Raw genomic sequence first — 21,140 nt, 5'->3', positions numbered from 1 at the left:
CCTTTCCTGTCCCAGGTGTTGCTTTCTCTTTTGAGTTCTTGTACCTCTACCCAATTCTAACTTTAAGTTCCTCTTTCATTTCTAATACTTGAGGACTCCTTTTGTTCTTATGAGTTTAGCTGTATACTAGAATTTGCTAGAGGTGAGTCAGGATTTCTAGGTGTGTATAACAGGAAGGGTTTCTTACAGGCTCACTCTGCTATGTTACTGGTATGTTTGATGTCTTTTCCTTAGAAAGGACATAAAATTTATGTATTTGAACATACTACCATGTTTTTCTGGAAAAAGAAAGATGTATGTGGTCAACTTTTAGATAACTAACTCTTTTGGGTTTACCAATATTCAAATCTTCTAATGGAAAAAATCTTATCTTCCTATAGCTCTATATGCTGTTTATAATATTTATTTATTTATATGTGTCTTTCATGATTAGATTTTAAGTTGGCTAATGTGTTGTTTCAGCCCTGTGCCTTTTTTGCTCCCTGATGGACTGGTTCGTTTGGTTAATAAACAGATAAACTGGCATTTGGTACTTGCAAGGTAAGGTGTTAAAAATTTGTGTTTCTCTACCGGGATTAGAACTTAAATTTCATTATGGATATTAATTTTGGGTTCTTTTAGCTTGCAGTCTTGATTTTATTTTATTTTTTTTATTGCATGTGAATTCACTTCATCACATATGACTGGGTATCTTTTAAATGTATTAACTCAACTATATTGGATCATTTTTGAGTACGCTTTGGTACTTTTATACTACTTTAAGATCAAAAGTTGGGTAATGGAAGATGTGAAAGCATTTAAAAATGATTTTTAACTTCTTAAAGTTATTCCATCTTTGTTGAAGACTGCTACAAATAATTATATAGAATTTTTTTTTCTCATTCTCTCCCATGAAAGCAATGGAAAACTTTTGGCTGCTGTTCAGGATCAGTGTGTAGAGATCAGGTAATTGTTAAAGTTATTCGTATTTAAAATGTCCCTTGAGAAAATTTTACTTGATTTATGGGAACTAAGAGCTTTGGAGGGGTGAATTTAAAGGGATTTTACCATTAGCGCACATAATTTTGTGAGGCCTCAAACATCACTTATGTCAATTACAGGGTAAGAGATACTTTGTCAGAATAGCAGAGTCTACTCCCCAATCAGTCTGCTGTTACCTGAGAAATGTTACTTTTTCAATAGACCAGGCATATCTTCAAAATTTAGAAGGCTTTCTTATTTGACTAGTTACTGCTAAGTCAGCTAAAGCAGATGATCAACAAGGTATTAAAGTAGGGACCACTTTGTTCTGTTGGCATAAAGCTCTGGATGGAATATGAGTCTGCAAAAGACAAAGACTATGTATTACTTGAGGCCAGTGATAGTCTGTCATCTTGAGACATTCAATGGTTATTATATTCACATCTAGAAGGCTTCTCTAAGCTGGGCTTTCCATGTACTTTATTTTTTTAAATTTTATTTTTTTAATTTTTATTTATTTATTTTTTTATTAGAGAGCAAGAGCAGGATGAGGGGGAGCGGAGAGGAGAGGGGAGGGAGAAGCAGGCTCCCCGCTGAGCAGGGGGCTTCAGCAAGGCTGGATCCCAGGATCCTGAGATGGCAACCTGAACTGAAGTCAGGTGATCAACCGACTGAGCCACCCAGGCATCTCCCCATGTACTTTATTTTAAAGTCATATATCAGTTGTAAAAGAAATAGCAACAATAGCAACTAATTCAGGAAAACTGGTTAATGTTTTTTTTTTTTTTTTGAAATTACAAATAGCGCAGATTAAACATGTTGCATTTCTAAAATTAGAGGCTACTCCTTCAGGCAAAGTGTAATTCCTGGTATTTAAAAATAAACAATGAGAGGGGCTCCTGGGTGGCTCAGTGGATTAAGGCCTCTGCCTTCGGCTCAGGTCATGATCCCAGGACCCTGGGATCGAGCCCCTCATTGGGCTCTCTGCTCAGCAGGCTTAGCAAGGAGTCTGCTTCTCCCTCTCTCTCTGCCTGCCTTTCTGCCTGCTTGTGATCTCTATCAAATAAATAAATAAAAAATCTTAAAAAAACCCAAAAAACAAAAAACAATGAGACTAAAATTTCGGGATGTCTAGATACCAGTCCAGACTTTTTCCCAATACTTCATTATTCTTTTTTTGACAGACAGAGATCACAAGTAGGCAGAGCAGCAGGGAGAGAGAGAGGGGGAAGCAGGCTCCCCGCTGAGCAGAGAGCCCGATGCGGGGCTCGATCCCAGGACCCTGGGATCATGACCTGAGCCGAAGGCAGAGGCCTAACCCACTGAGCCACCCAGGAGCCCCTACTTCATTATTCTTGATTAAACATAGTATAATGAACACTCAGTTGTTACCACACTGGTTTTAGCTTTCTGTTTGTGTACTTTCTTTTTCCAGTTATCCAAACAGAACTGGACCCCTCCACTTGTGGGGGAGTAGACAGAGGTTTGCCCCCATTGGAGCATCAGCTTCAGATGTGGAGGCTTTGTTTCCTGATCCCTCGTACAATCATCAGGATGGAGATGATTGGCAATAATGACAGCCTTTCAAAACTACATTTCTTAATTTGGCATGGCTTTGATAGGCAAGTCCCTCTTTTTTTCCTGTAGCATCAGTAAGCATCAAGTTGGCACAATTTTTGGACTTCCGTTTGTAGGATTGGGCGAGTACTTGCTATTGCGTTTGTTGCAGGAATGTGAAATCTATCTTTTTGAGAAATACGCTTATGGTGTGACTTTATATATAGCAGTTAATTCTCAAAATTTCCATCTTCCTCCCATGAAATGAGAACATCAGTGGAATGATCTTAGGTGTTACGGTCAGAATGTGCATGTGGGGATGGGATTGGTAGGCCAGTGAAGAAGAGTTTGACCAAGGATTTATGGAACTTGTTAATACAATTTTTGATGAGATGAAAAAAAAATTTGCTTTTATAAAAGGATTTGCCACTTGATTGTTAGAGTCTAAAATATTTATAAAACTTGTAAACATATTCAACTCTAGGAACTCACTCATGTATTTGAGACTAAGTGGTGAGGGAGGATTTCTAGGCAATGGAAGTATGCTCATCAGGATCTTATTCATCTGATGCATAATTTGCAAAAGGTTTTGATAACATTAGTATATCTAAGGAGTCTTACATGGTGAGGCATGGATTCCATCAGGAAGCTTTTCGGGAACACACTCCCTATGGACCCATCCCTCCCCCTCACTGCTTAAGTACTAATCTGCTATGCTCCTGAAAGCAACACTGTTATACCTAATGGTAGGCTAATGCTAATGGCGTTGGGCACTCTTATAAGTGCGTTGCATGTGCTAATTCATTTAATCTTTGCATCAGCCCTGTGAGGTATGTATTGCTATTTTTCCCCATTTTAGAAATGAGGAAGCTGGCACAATATGGCTAAATTACTTGCTTGAGGATTTGAAATCTACCATTCTAGCTTCAGTGTTCCTGCTTTGAACCACTGATCTCTCCTACCTTTTGATCATGTTGTTGAGCCGTATATGCGTGTATGCTTACATTCTGGTTCCCCTGGTACAGTTAGGGCCTCTGCTTTGCACAACTCCAGGGTTGTCATTTTTTTAAAATTCCGCGTGAGTGGGATCTGGTGTCTCCAAGTCCAGTGACACTGTGTGTTCCTTGGAAGCAACCCCTGCCCTTTTTCCCTTGCAGTGCTAGAGAGAGAGAGAAGGAGATAGAGCGCGCGCGCATGCATGCGAGAACATGCACGAGCAGGGAGCAGGGCAGAGAGAGAGGGAGAGAGAGAATCTCCAGCAGACTCCCCGCTGAGCATGGAGCCCAATGCAGGGCTTGATCCCAGGACCCTGAGGTCATGACCCAAGCCCAAATCAAGAGTCAGATGTTTAATCGATAGCCAGCCAGGCACCCCTCCCAAGTAGCTTTTATCTCCTTGGATGTAATAGGCGCCTAGTTGATGTTTGGTGAGTAAGTAAGGTGTTTGTGAGTGGGATAGAAGAAGCAGATGCTGGGAGGATATTACAGGGTATAGTCCACTGACTTGCTCAGAGCTGGCAGGCAGTTCCCTTCGCTGAATTTTGTGGGTTACTACATTTTTTTAGGAACCTGAAAGGAAGAGTGTTTGAGCAAAGATACAGAATGGTTAGGAAAGAAAAAGTGCCGGGTGGATCCTCAAAGTAAAACCTTATGCACAATGGCTATGCCTGAGTTTAAGACCTTTGTTCTCACTATTGCACGTTTGTTTTTTGTGCTATGGTGAAGGCACATAGAAGGTCAGATTGACTCCAGTAGTGCTAGTCGGCACGTGGGATTCTGTCACTATTTGTTGATTGTATTCAAATATGAAGGAGCACTCTAATGTCTGAGGTCATTATTTCATACTTGGAAGCAGTCATAACTAGGCAGTGTTTTTTGAGGAGAAAAAAATGAAAAGCTGAAACACATATTATTAGTTTTAGTTGAGAGAGAGCCCTGCCTTTTGCAACACTGTACCAGGGCTGCTGTTTCCCAGCATGTTTGTAGTGAGTGGCCGATGACTCCCGTCATTTGCGCCGATACCGCACACCTAACCTGCTTGTGTGTGGGCTCATGTGGATAAAAAGCTGACTTCTTGTGAATTGCTACTTTAATTTGTAATTTGTCAGTAATGACATATTATAAGTATAATATGTGTTTCCTTTTTTCCTAAAGAGTGAAGTAACAATTTCTTACGATTATGGGCTGCTACAAATACAGGAACTAATTAGGAGCCATCTCAGAACACAACAAAAAGCATTCAAATAAGGACTCAAAAAAAAAAAAAAAAAAAAAAAAAGAGATCTTCCCCCAAATTTGCTTAAGTGGATATATTTGTGAAGTTTTGACAGAACAGAATTTGTCTCCCTCTTTCCATTTCCCCAGCAGAAGAGCAGCTATTATTTGTGATGATATTAAGGATGAAAGTAATAAACACTGACTTAGGTCTAGTTTGTGCTAATTTATACATAACATCTTTTTAAATCCTTCCCTAAGCTATGAAGTTGCTCTTACCCAATCTATGTTATTGAGAGGAAATAAACTCCTGTTGAATATTTTGTCCAGGTTACCCAGATGAGCTGAAATCAGGTCAGCCTCACTTCAAAGACCATGTTCTTTCTTTCTCTCTTTCTTTCTTTCTTTTTTTTTTTTTTTAAGATTTTATTTATTTATTTGACAGACAGTGAGAGAAGGAACACAAGCAGGGGAAGTGGGAGAGGGAGAAGCAGGCTTCCTGCCGAGCAGAGAGCCTGATGTGGGGCTCCATCCCCAGATCCCAAAACCCCAGGACCATGACCTGAGCCAAAGGCAGACACTCAACCAACTGAGCCACCAGGCACCCCAAAGCCCGTGTTCTTTCTGCTGTATTCTACTTGGAGGACGAATAGTCAATTTCTTGAAGAAATTTATTACTGTATTTATAATTAGCTTTTGTCGGGGCGCCTGGGTGGCTCAGTGGGTTAAAGCCTCTGCCTTCGTTCGGCTCAGGTCATGATCTCAGGGTCCTGGGATTGAGCCCCGCATCGGGCTCTCTGCTCAGTGGGGAGCCTGCTTCCCTTCCTCTCTCTTTCTCTGCCTGCCTCTCTGCCTACTTGTAATCTCTGTCAAATAATTAAAAAAAAATCTTAAAAAAAATTAGCTTTTGTCTGTCATATTTTAATAAATATTACTTTTTACAATTTGTTTTAAAACTGATGCTTATTATTTTTACCAATATTAGAAAAGAGTTAAGTATTTAAGAAAGAAGAACTACAAATTACCTACAGGTCAGCCAAAATGCTATATGTTTTTTGTACCTTTTCTGTGTGTGTGTGTGATCTTCAGTCCAACAATACATTCTGTACAACATTCTTTTTTTTTTTTTTTTTAAAGATTTTATTTATTTATTTGACAGACAGAGATCACAAGTAGGCAGAGAGGCAGGCAGAGAGAGAGAGAGAAGGGGAAGCAGGCTCCCCGCTGAGCAGAGAGCCCAATGCGGGGCTCGATCCCAGGACCCTGGGATCATGACCTGAGCCGAAGGCAGAGGCTTTAACCCACTGAGCCACCCAGGCGCCCCACATTCTGTACATTCTATTTGATACTTATTTTCTTGATAACTTATGGGAAGATGTTATATTTTCAAATCATGTACAGTAGTAATTGCATAATATTTCATTGAGAACATTAGGAAAATCTAATCTTCTACTGGCTGTATTTTCTCTTTCATAAATTAGGCTGCATGAATTTCCATGAGATTTGTGTGTATCTGTAATTATTTCCCAGGGATAACTTCATTAAAACAGTTGAACTGCTAGATCAAATTACTGTGGGCATTAAGGTTTTTTGAGAATTGTTAATTATATTCTAGAAGGTTTACCAATTTTTATTTTTAAGCATATAATAATTATATTACTTTGATAAATATTTCAAGATCACAGATTTTAAATGGGTCACAGGTAACAACTATGGTCACCTAACAACTATGGTCACCAAACTATTTGATTATTAAAGCAAGACTTTTTTTCCCTAAGTGATTTAAAGTTCATAATGTGATACAGACCATGGTTCTTGACCAAGATCAATCTGTGGAGCTTTAGAAAATATCAGGGCGCCTGGGTGGCTCAGTGGGTTAAAGACTCTGCCTTCAGCTCAGGTCATGACGCCAGGGTCCTGGGATGGAGCCCCGCATTGTGCTCTCTGCTCAGCGGGGAGCCTGCTTCCTCCTCTCTCTCTGCCTGCCTCTCTGCCTACTTGTGATCTCTGTCTGTCACATAAATAAATTAAAAAAAAAATCTATAAATGGTGTTTTCTTTAAAAAAAAAAAAAAAAAGTTGCATCGGCCCTGTTCCGTGTTTGTTGAATCAGAACCTTTGTGGAGGCGCCATGCATCTGTATTGTATTAAAAGACCATGCTTCATCTAACTTATGCTTATGTATATACTTACATACAATGTACACGTACATAAACTATTCCAGGTGTTGCTCTGTTTCTGGGGAAATAAGTTTGGAAGAAAACGTTGTCACCAATGGAAGGGTCTTATTTGAGCACAAATCCATGTCTGAGAGAAGGACTGGTTTAGTGTTGGGCAGACAAGTTGTCTAACATTTTTGTGGGGTTTCCTCGTATGACAAAATAGTGTTGGGGTGAAACTGTTGGCTTAATTTTGCACATATTTTTCAGGTCTGCAAAAGATGATTTTACATCTATTATTGGGAAATGTCAAGGTAAGAGTTTCCAAAATATTGGGAAAAAAATGAAAATTTTAAATTTACAACAGTTAACGGTATTCCTTAGAAGGCAGAGTAGATATTAAATATTGATAAGGATTGTTGCCACTCTGTTAAAATAATTTTAAAACTTCTTAACCGATTTCTCTTACTGCCTTAAATGTTTTGCTTTGTCCATTTTGGACATTTTGAAGATATTTGAAATTGAAACTGTTTTAAGATAAAAGTCTATGTCAGTTTTGGGATAAATTATTTGTGTCTGTAGTTTTTTTTTTTTTTTTTTTTTAAAGATTTTATTTATTTATTTGACAGAGATCACAAGTAGACAGGCAGGCAGAGAGAGAGAGAGAGGGAAGCAGGCTTCTTGCTGAGCAGAGAGCCCGATGCGGGGCTCGATCCCAGGACCCTGAGATCATGACCTGATCAAGCCGAAGGCAGCGGCTTAACCCACTGAGCCACCCAGGCGCCCCTGTTTTGTTTTTCAATGTAATCTCTCCACCCAGTATGGGGCTTAAACTCCTGAGCCTGAGATGGAGTCACATGCTCTACTGACTGTGCCAGCCAGGTGCCTCTAGGCTTTTATTTTGAATTCAATGCAAAAAAAAAAAAATATGTATAAGTCAAGAGTTGATTAGATACAGACCAGTAAAAAAAATCTGGGATTTGCTTTTTCTTCTGATGTATTCAGCACAAATTACTATCATTTATGTATCCGAACCATTTTGCAGGGTACTAGGGATATGACTGTGAGCAAAAAGGCACGGTCCCCTACCTCTTGAGGTATAGAGACACTCAGAATATAATAACTAACTTTGATAAATCTGATGAAGGAAAAATATAGAGCAGAGTGAGTGCTTAACCAGGGCTGTGAGATGAGATTGTTGAGAAAAAGTGACTTTGGAAAGCAACCTAAAGGTTGAGTCGAAGTTAGGAGAAGCCAGGGGTTTGTTTCTGTCTGCAGGAGTAGGTATGAAAAGGCAGAGGGAATCTTTTTTTTTTTTTTAAGAATTTATTTATTTGACAGAGAGTGAGAGAAGGAGAGAGAGCACAAGTGGGGGGAGCAGCAGAGGGAGAGGGGGAAGCTGAGTAGGGAGCCTGATGTGGGACTCGATCCCAGGATCCTGAGATCATGACCTGAGCGGAAGGCAGAGGCTTAAGCCACTGAGCCACCCAGGTGCCTCGGCAGAGGGAATCTTATGGGAAGAAAATAATTAGGAAGGTGCTGTTAGGTAAATGCAGCTATTCTCTGTGTTCTACTTAGGGACCTGCAGTTCCATCTGTCTGACCTTGGGTCAGTTTAAGTGTCCTAGTTGTAGGAATCCTAATGATGGTAATCGTGGTTGTTGTGATGATGACAAACATTTGGAGTGTCCTTACTGTGTGCCAGACACTGCTTTATATGCATTTTGTCATTTAACTGGAAGAACGTAGTATGTGTATTTTATCTCCAAGGTAGCATAAGGGTAAGATGATAAATCCTTGACAGTGAAAGAGCAAGGAGAAGGAAGACATCGATAGTTCTGAAATCCACAAAATGATTGTAATATAGAGGATTTCCCCTCAACTTCTCTGTGGCAGTGGTGGTCTTAAGCTCCTTGTCAGATGTGCCATTAGTGAGTGTGGCTCAGGGCAAGTTTCCCTCTCATCTTTCTCATTTTTGTTCATCCACATGTGTTCAGAAAATTACAGATCAGATGTGTGAAAGATGTTTTCGGTTTTCTTATGAGTGGTGATATTCTATTAGTATGTCAGAATTGCTGTACTTCTGTAATTCCACATCTGCTATTTGATAAGATAGTAATAGTTCTTATGGAGTTGTCTGTACGCACAGTATGTATTGTAACTTAAAAACAAATATAAAACTGCCTATTTGTTTATATAAATTGACCTCTTGTAATCTGTTCCTTGGCTCTGTCCCCTGGATTGTCAGTGATACCATTGTCCGTACCAGGCCAGAAGTCAACACATTTTCTCATTCTTTTTCCTTCTCTTTTTTCTTTCTTTGACAAATATTAAGCTCCTGCCATGTGCAGGCACTCCTAGGTGCTGTGTATAAAATGAGGAGTAAGCTACAGGCGACCTTGACTTAAGGGTTTGCAGTCTGTCAGGGAAGACAGAAATACTTCACTGCAGCTGTGCTGACACAATGGGGAAGCATCGCCTTTGTGGAACTTCAAGCCCTGGGAACCTGTGAAGATGTCTCCGGCCTCTGCTTCCGCCATCACAGCCCTAGCTCAGGCTTTTAACATTTTTACAAAGTTGTCCCCGCACTGCAATAGTCTCCTGACCAGGTTTTCTTCTGTTTGCCTCTCACTGATCCACACTTCACACCGCTTACCAAACTGATTGCTGTTAAATGGGAATTCCGTTCAGTTATCCTTCAGATCTGGCTTCCTGCTTTCTAGAAATGTGACCCTGGACAAGCTGCCTTACTCTCTGAGCCTCAGTTACCTATCATGAATGGCGCAATGTTACAGACTGACTTGTGGACAAAAATAACATAAGCTAATATATGTAAAGCTCTTAGGATAACGTCTGACACATACTAAGTACGTAGGAGACTTTAAACTTCCTTTACCGCTGCCGCTACTAGTCCTGTTCTGCCTAAAATCTTCAGTTGTTCCCCATTGACTGTAGAATACTGTTCATTTTTTCCGACCTTTCAGTCAGTCTGTCCCTTAAGATCCTCCTGCCGTACAGCCCGTGTTCTAGTACAAAGCAGCTCGTGCTTTCCCAGCTCCATCGTGCTTTTCATGCCTTGGTACAGATGGTTCCTTTTGCCTAGAAGCTCTGCTTTTCTATTTAATTAATGAGTCTTGCGTATTTTAGTTCAGGCATCCACTCTCCTGGGAAACCTTCCCTTCCTGCCCGCTTCCTCATCATTTGGACATCCTTCTTAATGTTTTCCTAGGACTGGTTTGTGCATGCATCACCACACTCAAGCTAATCTTTTTTTCCCCTTAATTGTTGATTTGCTTGTCTGATTGCCCATTAGATTGGAAATTCTCTGAAGGCAGGGCTCCCATCTTACTCAACTTTTTTTTGTTCCTGACGCCCAGTGTGCTGTCTTACAGAGTAGTCACCCAATTCCTGATGCTGTCAAGTGGGTAATGGCACTTGGGAACTATTACAATGATTTTTATGAGTTTATGTATCAACAAAGTATATTTGCCTACTCCTGTGAGTTAATTCTAGAAATTTATGACTATATATATATTTATAAAAATTTGTGTATATGTATATAAAATGGATAATTGTCATGATATTCAGGGTTTTTATTCCTTATGCACACAAATGTGTATACATACCACAAAGAATAGAGAAGGGGTTCTGTTTGGTTAGTATTCTGTTGAGAATACTAGGAGAGCAGTGTTTGTGCAAGCTCTAGCATCTTCTGAATTTGCTTTCAGTTACCTCCTCACCGATGCTTATGAAAGTAGACCAGACCCAGTTTACATAATGTGTAAGGATCAAGAAGTTCCCAGAAGAATAATTTAGGAATAGGTATTTAATTACCTTTTTCCCAGTGCCATACTTTTGTTGGGTGAGGGCTTGGGGAGCCTGTGGTGAGCTGTTGAGAAGCATGTTCAGAATGTTGGAGTGATTCAGACCTGCAGGGCCCTTTTAAGTTGTGACTTTAGACACTCACTCTTAGCCAGTGTATAAACTTAGAGATCTGCAAGTTAACACGAAAATGGGAAGCTTAACCCTCTGTATTTCACACAAATTATAATATATTTGTTAGAGGTTTCAGTGTGTACAGTTAATGTGGCAGCATGGATGGGATAATAATGCTTTGAGAACTAATGTTTTATTTTGTTGGCTTCCAAATGTGTGAATTTATGACCTTAATGCTGCATTAATGGCTTCTTTCCATTTCATATAATTTGAGGTAATGATCATTTGCTTATTATCTGACTCATCTTTATGGGAATAACTCTCATATGCCAAATGATATTTCCTATGTATGCTTGGAGAGAAGGAGCCAGATTGTTGCTAATGCATTTTTTGAAACTACAGATTGCAGAGTCTGCAAACTAAAACAGGAATTATTTAGTTCCACTTTGATATTTTTCCATTATTGCTTTATAAAATTAATGCCATTTGAGAATGTTTTAAATGGGGTTGCAACTTGTTTTGGCTCTGTTTGCCAGGCCATAAATATTAGTCTTCTCTTTCTGCCTTGAATAGGGACCTAAGTAATAGCATATGGGATTAGAAGTTAGATTTTTTTTTTTTAGAGCTGTACTGTGTTAAGAGATTTTTTCCATATTTCTGATTTTGAGATCCCATAAACCAGAGCTTCCAGTGCTAAGGAGCAGCTTGCCTGTTGTAAGTATGCTGAGATCCCGTCAGCCCATTGGTGGCCCCGTGGGCCCCATCACAGCCCATGCTCAGATACTGTCTTGTATATTTTTGTATTTCTAAAATTGGCTTGATATTTTATAGTTTCCATCATATTTTTGTTGAGATTCTCTGTATGTTCCTTATGTTTATACCTTTGAATTCCCAAATACTTTAATAGCTGTTTTGAAGCCCTTGTCTGCTTATTCCTTAATTTGTATCATTTCTGGGTGTGTTTCTGTTGGTTTAGTTTTCTCATGTTCATGGATATTTTCCTGCCTCATATAGCTAACACTTTATTTTTTAATTTATTTTTAATTATATATTTTTAGTTGTGATCAATTTATTATATTTTAAAAAATGCTTTATTTAAATTCAATTTAGTTAACATATACCATATTATTAGTTCCTGGGGTAGAATTTAGTGATTCATCAGTTGCATATAACACCCAGTGCTTGTAACTTCTTTATTTTTTATTTAAAAAAATTTTTTTTTAGGTAGGCTACATGCCTACCTACATACATACATACCTGGAAACCAACACGGGGCTTGAACTCATGACCCTGAGTTCAACATCTGAGCAGAGATCAAGGCTTAGATGCCTAACTGGCTGAGCCACCCAGGCACCCCTTATTTATTTATTTTTTTTACCTTTTTATTTTTTTTTTCTAACACTTTAAATTATATGCTCAACATTATGGAGCTGAATTACTAAGTTTTGTTATCTTCCCTAATAGAGTATTGAGTTTTGTTCTGGGATGTGGTTAATTTTTTTTTTTTTTTTTTTTGGTGGATCAGATTAATCTTTTAAGGCTTCTTTTTAAGTGTTAGTGGATATGGTTAATAGCTTTTACTTTGGGGTTAGATTAGTCCTCCTTTAAGGTGTAGTCTTTCTGGGATCTCTTATGAGAACTCTGAGTGTTCATTGACATCTCTCCACTCTGATGGGGTGGAATTCTAACATTTCCAAATCTTCTTCAAGCTCGGGCAGTTGTTTTTCCCCAGTAGTCTTCCTATTCTTGGCCCTGCAGAATATGTGTGTGTATGTGTGTGTGTGTGTATGTGTGTGTGTGTGTTTGTGTGTTTGTGTGTGTGTGTCTGAAGACCTAGTGTTCATCTCTGCAGATTTTATAGCTCCTTCTCTGCCTCACTCCCCTCTGGAATGCTGCCTTGCAGATTGTATTTAGTTTAGTAGCTCTAAACTCCATCCTTTATCTGCTGTGTTCACTGAGACTTGCAGACTTGCACGTGCTGTTGGAGGTCCCTTTTCATGCACCATGGTCCAGAAGGTGCCTACTGGCTGAGAGTAGCTTCTCACAGTGATCACAGTCTTGCACTGCCTGTTGTATAACAAGAAAATAGTTATTTTGACCTGTTTTCTTTTATGGTGGAAGATCTAATCTGAAACTACTTACCCTGCTGTTGTTTCTTTAAACGACAAAAGCAGTACATTTGTGTAACAAATTCAAACAATACAGAAGTAGAAAAAGTAAAAATAAAGTTTCTTTTCAATTTGAATTTTTCATAGGAACTTAATAACTTAATATAAAATTTTCTATACTTATATAAACCTATATGTACGTGGATTGACTTTTTTCTTTAACAAAACAAGATCATCTCGTACAAGTTGTTCTCCAGCTTGCTCTCCCTCCGACTGTACTGATGTCTTTCCCAGTCTGTACGTGCAGATGCATTTCAGTCTTTCAAATGTAGCCACAGGATTCCATTGTAAGAATGTGAACCACATGTTTTTTATTCCCTTCTTGATAGAAATTTAGGTTGTTTATAATGGCTCTCTTCTTCCTCTCTCTTACCCATCTTTGCCCCTATCCTCCTCCCCCAACACTGGAAAAGACCTCCTGTTTGTCTGCAGGTACAGTATTCAAAATAGCTACTGCTGCAGTTCTTTCCAGAAAGTTCCACCTATTTACACAGCTATGAAAATGTCATGATGGAAGCCATTTCTTTTCTCCACTGTCAGCACCATATGTTACCTATTTAAAAAATATTATGTTCACAGGCAAAGGAAGAAAAAAAAAATCTCATTTTCAATTTGCATATTTTTAGTTATTAGGTAGAGCATATGTTAAGTGGCTATTTTTATGTTTTTTTGGTGAATTTTTAGAGCATATCCTTTTGCCTATATTCCTCTTGGATTACTTGACTTTTTCGTATTGGTGTGATAGTATGAATGTTAACTCTTTATCATCTGTGTTGCAAATATTTTCAGCCAATTGATTTTCTTTTAAATTTGTTATGGATTTTTTGTTTGTTTGTTTGTTTTATAACTGTATTTGTCGCTTTTTTTTTCCCCCGTATAATTTCAGGGTTTCTCTTTGTGGTTAGACCTTTCTCATTCCAGGATTGTAACCATTTTTCTCATGTCTTTACTGACACTTTTATTTCAAACATTCAAATATTTAGCCTCTCAGCAAGCTTTTATAGCTCCGCTCTTTGGCTCTTGCTCACCAGACCAGATTGTACACTGAGCCCTTTATTTTGCAAATGAGGGAGCTGCACCTCCATGATCTCCCCAGGGTCGCACCCCTTCATTTTATGGCAGTGCTAAGAATGGAACCCAGTGTTCCTTGCTTCTTAATCTTTCTCTATTTCCCTTTCCAGTCTGGGTGGGTGAGCACCGGATTAGAATGTTTTCCGTTAGCACTTGAGTGCCTGATACTACTACTAGAGTGCTGGGCACTGGGGATGCAGGTATGAACAGAATGGGCCCAGCACCTGGCATTTTGGAATTTATAGTTCAATGAATAGACGATAAAAAGTAGACACACACGCATGCGTAATTGGGCTAAGAGATGTGAAGGACATCAACTCATTGGATAGTGGAGAATAATGGCGACTTGAGGCTGCTTAGGCGGCATGGTCAGAGAATGCCTCCCGTGGAAGTGGTATGTATCACTAAGAGATTTGAGAAATTTAAAAAATCTTGAAAAAGTTGAGACCTGGGAGATGGAAAGGAGCCAGGAAAGGGCTCAAGGGAAAGGGGCTCCAGGCTAAGAAAACAGCACAGATAAAAGCACAAGTTGAGAAAGAGCTTGGCAACTGGGTGGGTTGAAGGGGCCACAGCCGGTACAAGACGTGAGTGAGAAGAAGCAGTTTCACTGTGAACGTGGCAGGTGTCAGATGGCAGGCTCAGTTTGCCAATAGCCTTTCTGAATACTTTTCAGTTGACCCCATTGACACTGGCTTTGTACAAATCTAGACCGTTCATTCCTCTCCAAAACCACACAGCTGGAAAAGTCCGGTGATAAAAACCGTGTTTTTACATTGTTATGTGAAATCTTACTTTGTAATGAAAAAACCTGTCTTTATCTGGGTCAAAACACATGCTGATTTTTCTGGAGCTACTGGTTATAACTAGAAGTAATAGTAAAAAGAAATCCCTTTCAGATGAAACTTATTTTAGATAAAGAATGTGGTACATAAATCTGTTTATCCTATCAAAATGAGATAAGAGGAAAAAACCTGTTATCTCAGGTAAAACAGTGATAATGGAAAAATGTTTCTGTGTTTCTTTAGCACATGAATATATTTCAGGGCATTAAATTATCTGGTGTTTGTGTAGCATCTATGGGCAGGCAGGTCTTGTTTTCCTGTATTATCATTTTGTGCCTTTGTTTACTTCCAAGCTTGATTTTTTTTTGAAGCTTTATAAAGATGGAGAACTGATCTTTTCCCTCATTTTATTCCCATTAAAAACATTGTTTTTCTAGAATGTGTATAGTGTTTTGTTAGTCTTTAATATATCTACTAGACCTTACTGTGTCCAAGGGGCCCTCTTGGAATTTTTTTGGTATTTACTTGGATTTGGTATTCACTTGGATTTGGTATTTACTTGGATTTATTTGGTATAAAGAAACTCCTTGATGTCTGGCATACTTTCCTCCCATACAAAAAAGTTTATTATGTGTATTACAGATATAAGAGAGAAGTCTGAATTCTAAAGTACTTCTTCTAGGTGGGGAGAAGACCATTTATGTAATTCATGTTTAATTGGTAGTCCCTGGGAGATGGTAACCTCTTACCATTACCTTACCCTGTTAGCATAGATTTTCCTGAAAGCATTAGTCTTCACTCATTAGTGAAATAGTAATCACTTTCCATTCCAGGTTCTAGCATGGCAGTGTGGAATAGGACAGTGTCGTTGGATTTCATGGAGCTCAGAGGCTCGTAGGGGAAATAGTCCTGTAAACAACAGAACGTGGTGTGATAAAGAATTTTGTACAGCCTATTTGGACACAGAGAGGAGAGCAGACAGTTTCGAAGAGTGCCAAGGGAGGAGGAGGGAACCATTTGTTACCACAGGTGGTTGTAACAAAAGTGAACGCTTTGCAGAGTACTGAGGAAGAACATTCTAGGCAGAGGCAGCATGTGGGTGAAAGACAGACCCCAGTATGCATGGTTTGCTTATTTGCCAGGTGGCTGTGTTGTTGGTGGCTTATTAGCTGGATCTCAGGAACCTTCTGGGGCAGGCCTGAGGCTCAGTCCAAACTCCGACTGAGAGGCAACGTGTGGTAGTGAGATGCTCACTGTTTGGGAAGGCGGGACACGTGGGTTCTGGGCTTTCTTTGCTCTCGACTCTCAACTCTGGATGTTCCCTTGTCAGTCCCCTGATCATCTGTAATCCCTGCTGGTAAAGGGAGGGCACTGGTTCTACTGGTCTCCTCAGTTCTGGGATTCTAATGCGGGGTCCCCATTAGACCAGTAGAACCAGTGCCCTCCCTTTACCAGGGAGCATGACCTTTGAGCATGACCTCAAAAACCTCTAAAAAATTTAACAGAGTTTAGAGTTTCACAGTACCCCCACCTTTTTTTTTCTTCTTTATTGCTGACAGCCTTTCTTTTCATTATTGTACTGAAAAATTCAGAGCAGAAAAAAGGTGTTGGTTTATTAAGGTTGATTATTAAAATATTAGACTTGGGTTGATTAGGATAGTACTCGATTTACCTAATCCACATGTTGATGTGTGATATGTGTGTATATACTACATACTATACTGTGTGTATATACTGCATACATACTACATACTACATACTTCTCCAGTGCTGTGTTTGTATAACCCTGCGTCGTACGTCTTAGTTACCTATATTTGATGTATTTGAAAGATAACAGTTGAAATGTTCATTTTTTGCTGTTAGAGGAGCTGAACTCATTTAATTGGAATTATTTTCTCCCACACTCTCTATGCTCTTGATCTGTCTTAATTTCGTAAGTATCTTGAGGTGTGCTCTTCTGAGCTTTTGCTAACTAGGGCCTGTGCAGCATTCATTTGACCGCTGGTGTCAGTCGTCTTGGCTTCTTAAGTAAGTGGGGCAGAGTTTGCTGTGGTTTATGTTTACCAGTCTTACTTGGACTGGCTTTCTGGAAAGAGTTCTTTTCTATTGAAATGAAACATTAGAAATCCTTTGGAAAGGATGTAACATAGTTGAATAGTTGGTTAACATCTACAGTTACTGCAGCTAAACTATCTGTATAACACATTGTTAAAAGTACTTCTTTTCTTTTCATTCTAGTTCCGAAAGACCCGAAACCCCAGTGGAGGCGTGTGGCATGGAGTTATGATTGTACCCTGCTGGCCTATGCTGAAAGCACAGGAACAGTGAGGGTGTTTGATCTCACGGGAAGTGAACTCTTTGTTATTGCCCCGGTATGTGCATAACCTTAGACCGATTACATAAAAGACATTCAAAAAAATATATGAAGGTACTTGAGTGACCAAATGTGAGGAGAGGGGAAATTGAACCTGTAAATCTGAATAAGTTGTGAACTTAAGATACTAAGAATCTAGTAGATATCTGTACGTGAAACATTTTTTTCTCTCCATTTTGTAATGCAGTAATCAGCGGTAATCCATCAGTATGGAAACATAGTGGTAAGTAAATACTAAACAGAGGTACAGAAAAATATTAGGAAGTTCTAGTGAGGGAAAGTAGTCAGTGAGCTGTCACAATAGAAAAAGCTTTCCGAGGAGTTAGGATCTGTTACCCTCAAGGGGATAGGAATTGAAAGGGAGAGTGGAGAAAAAAAAATTAATGATGGTAATAATTTGTATTTGTATAATGTTTTATATTTTATTAATGAGTTTTATATATATATATATATATATGTATATGTATATATATTCTTAGTTCATATTCACAGCAACCCTTTGAATAGATTGACCAGATATTATCCAGGTTTTACAGTTTAGAAAACTGAAATCGAGAGGCAGTTGAATGACTTTTCCCATGGCAATCCAGTTAATAAGTGTTTCTTTCAGGAATCCAGTGCTTTTTACTTTGTATCCTTCTTCCTTGAATGAACAAGGTACAGAGGCAGGTAGAACCACAGGGCTACCTCTGGTTGCATCTTAGGATCAGCTGGGAAGCTTTGTAAAGAAAAGAGAAGCAACAGAAAAATTACTTGATTGTCTAGGCTCGACCCACGGAAATTCTCATTTAATTGATGAGAGTGGGCTCTGGGCATTAGTATTGTTTACAAATTTTTCAGCTGATTTTTAATGAGAAGGTAGGGATAAGAACCTGTGATATAGAGAATGATTTTTGTTCAGAAATAATGACTGGAAAAACTTGAAAAAATGTGTTAGGCTCATATTACGGAAGTCCAGGGGAACCAAACTAACAAGTTTGCACCACTGTTTTCTAGACTAGCGTTGTCTGATAGAAAAGTAATGTGAATAATATATATGATCACGTTGTAATGTTAAATTTTCTAGAAGTTCCGTTAAGAGTTGAACAGGTGAATTTATTATATAATCCAGTATATCATAAATATTATTTCAATATGCAATGTAAAGATTGTTAATGAGATATTCTACTTTCTTTGGTACCAAGTCTTTGAAATGTCCTGTTTCTTTTTATGGTTATAGTCTGTCTCAATTAGGACTAGTCCTATATCAAGTGTTCTATAGCTGCATGTGGCCACAGTATTTATTTTGTGGTTCTAGATAGTGAGGTCTAGGCATTCGGTGTGGTAAACCGTAGTATGTGTGCTTCCCAAGGTGCACATGCCTTCATGTGCTTAGCAATATAGCCTGATACTTAGTTCATGGAAAAAGGTTGCCATTGAGTGAATGTTTTAAGTGTCTTTTCCTCTTAGTTACTGATGGGCAAATGGGAAGTAATTGATGCCTTTTTAAAAAAAATAAGATTTATTTATTTGACAGAGAGCATGTGGCTGTACGCTTCCCAGGGGAAGGGAGAGTGGGGAGGTGGGCAGAGGGAGAGAGAAACACAAGAGGACTCCATGCTGAGTGCAGAACCCAACTTGGGGCCAGATCTCATGGCCCTGAGATCAGACCTGAGGTGAAACCAAGAGTCAGATGCTCAACCAACTGTGCCACCCAGGTGCCCCAAGGCTTTTTTTTAAAGCATTGGTTATTGCTGGCAGTGAAAGTCAACATTTGGGAGCTTATATCTAAACTCAGTATCTTAGAATTCTTTGAGGCTGGGGCACCTGGGTGGCTCAGTGGGTTAAAGCCTCTACCTTCGGCTCGGGTCATGATCCCCACATCGGGCTCTCTGCGCTCAGCGGGGAGCCTGCTTTCCTCCTCTCTCTCTCTGCCTGCCTTTCTGCCTACTTGTGATCTCTCTCTGTTAAATAAATAAATAAAATCTTAAAAAAAAAAAAAAGAATTCTTTGAGGCTGAATGGTGGCATTACCCCTCACCACCCCCGCGAGAAGCACAGTCTCAACAGACATTCTCGTATCTAGGCAAATCTGTCATCTAAAGGGTTGTGTGGCGATAGCCTTTGTCGGGAGGGCAGGTCTAAAGTTGGATGTCTGGTTCTAGGCGCTCTGATTTGCATGATTCTTCAGTTATACACAGCAGTTCTGGGACTGTCTCAATGTGTACCTGGCAAGGCCAGTGTCTGGGATGTCTTCCAACTATGCATGTGTTAACTTCTATCTGGTATCTTCTTAGTAACTTAATTCACCCTCTTTTATAGGCATCAAGTTTACCAGGTGATCTGAGCTATGCTATTGCTGGGTTGATATTTTTAGAATATAAAGCCAGTGCACAGTGGTCTGCAGAGCTCCTGGTCATCAATTACCGAGGAGAACTTAAAAGTTACCTTGTAAGGTAAAAATACATTTTATTTATTTATTTATTTTTTAAAGATTTTATTTATTTATTTGACAGAGAGAGATCACAAGTAGATGGAGAGGCAGGCAGAGAGAGAGAGAGAGAGGGAAGCAGGCTCCCTGCTGAGCAAAGAGCCCGATGCGGGACTCGATCCCAGGACCCTGAGATCATGACCTGAGCCGAAGGCAGCGGCTTAACCCACTGAGCCACCCAGGCACCCCTAAAAATACATTTTATTTGGGAACTCCTATGTGAAATAATTTGTTTTTCTCTGGCTTAGTCAGATTTTGTTTTGTTCTTTCAGCATTTTAGTGTGGAAAAAAACTGCAAATATAACAGGAAGGTTGAAACCATTTTATAGCAGATGCTCCTATACCTTCACTTAAATTCCATAATTAGCATTTTACTATACTTGCTATTCACATTTCTGCCCACCCCTCTGTCTAGCCATTAGTCAATGTTATTTTTTAATGGATTTCAGAGTTAGTCCTTATATACTTAAGCATGCATGTCATTAATTAAAGTTTAAGGTTTATTTACAGTTTTCTCTTTTGAAATAAAATTTGCATACAGTGAAATGTACAAATCTTCAGTGTGCCAGCCAGTGAGTTACGGCAAATGCAAATACTGTGCAATTCAAACCCTTATCAAGATACAGCACATTATCATCATGCTAGAAAGTTCTCTCATGCTCCAACCTAGTAAATCTATGTACACCTCCCCACCTCCCCCCCGCCCAGCTTAACCATCCTAGATAAGTTGTGCCCATTCTGGTAATTCACATAAATGGACTCATAGAATGTACTCTCCTGTCTGAGTCTTCCTTCACTTAGCATATTTTGAGATTTATTTGATTTATTTGTATTTTTTCATGTATCAGTAGTTTATTCCATTTTATTATAATATAATGTATTTCACTGTATGAATATTTCATGTGTCTTAGTTTGAGGTGTTACAACGAAGTACTGAAAACGGGGCCGCTTATCAACAACGGAAGTTTACTGCTGACACTTCCCGAGGGTGGAAGTCTGTGTTCTGGGTGCCAGCGTGGCTGGGTTCTGGTGAGAACCCTCTTTGGGTTCTTTGTGGACTGCTGACTTGTCTTTGTACCCTCACGTGGTAGAAAGAGAGCTAGCTAGCTCTCTGGCCTCCTTTCTGAGGGCAGTATTTCCTTTCGTGAGGCCTTCATCCTCATGACCTAATTACTTCCCAAAGACCCCATTTCCAAATACCATCACACTGGCATTAGGGTTTTAACATATGAATTTTGTGGGGACACAGACCTTCAGTCCATAGTGGGATCACAAACATTCAGACCATAACATTCATGATTTGTTGAGTCATTCTTCTTTTGATGGACTTGTGATTTCCGTTTTGGGGCCACTATGAATAAAGCTATTATGACCATGCTTTACAAGTATTTATGGATGTGTATTTTCATTTTTCTTGCGTCACTGTCTTTGAGTGGAACTGCTGAATCATAGG

At 39.2% G+C, this 21,140-nt stretch overlaps 1 protein-coding gene across 2 annotated transcripts in view; it reads left to right on the top strand.

The window, feature by feature from the left end:
• The window catches only part of NBAS (NBAS subunit of NRZ tethering complex), a 329,816-nt gene that overhangs the window by 7,043 nt on the left and 301,633 nt on the right, over nucleotides 1-21,140 (top strand). For both annotated transcript variants that reach the window (XM_047744603.1, XM_047744602.1), the window contains exons 4-8: nucleotides 463-540; nucleotides 898-945; nucleotides 7,159-7,202; nucleotides 17,083-17,216; nucleotides 19,519-19,652. In XM_047744603.1, coding sequence (XP_047600559.1) covers nucleotides 463-540; nucleotides 898-945; nucleotides 7,159-7,202; nucleotides 17,083-17,216; nucleotides 19,519-19,652 — 438 coding nt within the window. The remainder of the gene's footprint in view (nucleotides 1-462; nucleotides 541-897; nucleotides 946-7,158; nucleotides 7,203-17,082; nucleotides 17,217-19,518; nucleotides 19,653-21,140) is intronic.

Source organism: Lutra lutra, chromosome 9 (assembly GCF_902655055.1).
Source record: "Lutra lutra chromosome 9, mLutLut1.2, whole genome shotgun sequence".
Classification (NCBI taxonomy): domain Eukaryota; kingdom Metazoa; phylum Chordata; class Mammalia; order Carnivora; family Mustelidae; genus Lutra; species Lutra lutra.
The sequence above is the reverse complement of the archived record's forward strand: the minus strand, read 5'-3'. Positions and strand labels throughout refer to the sequence as shown.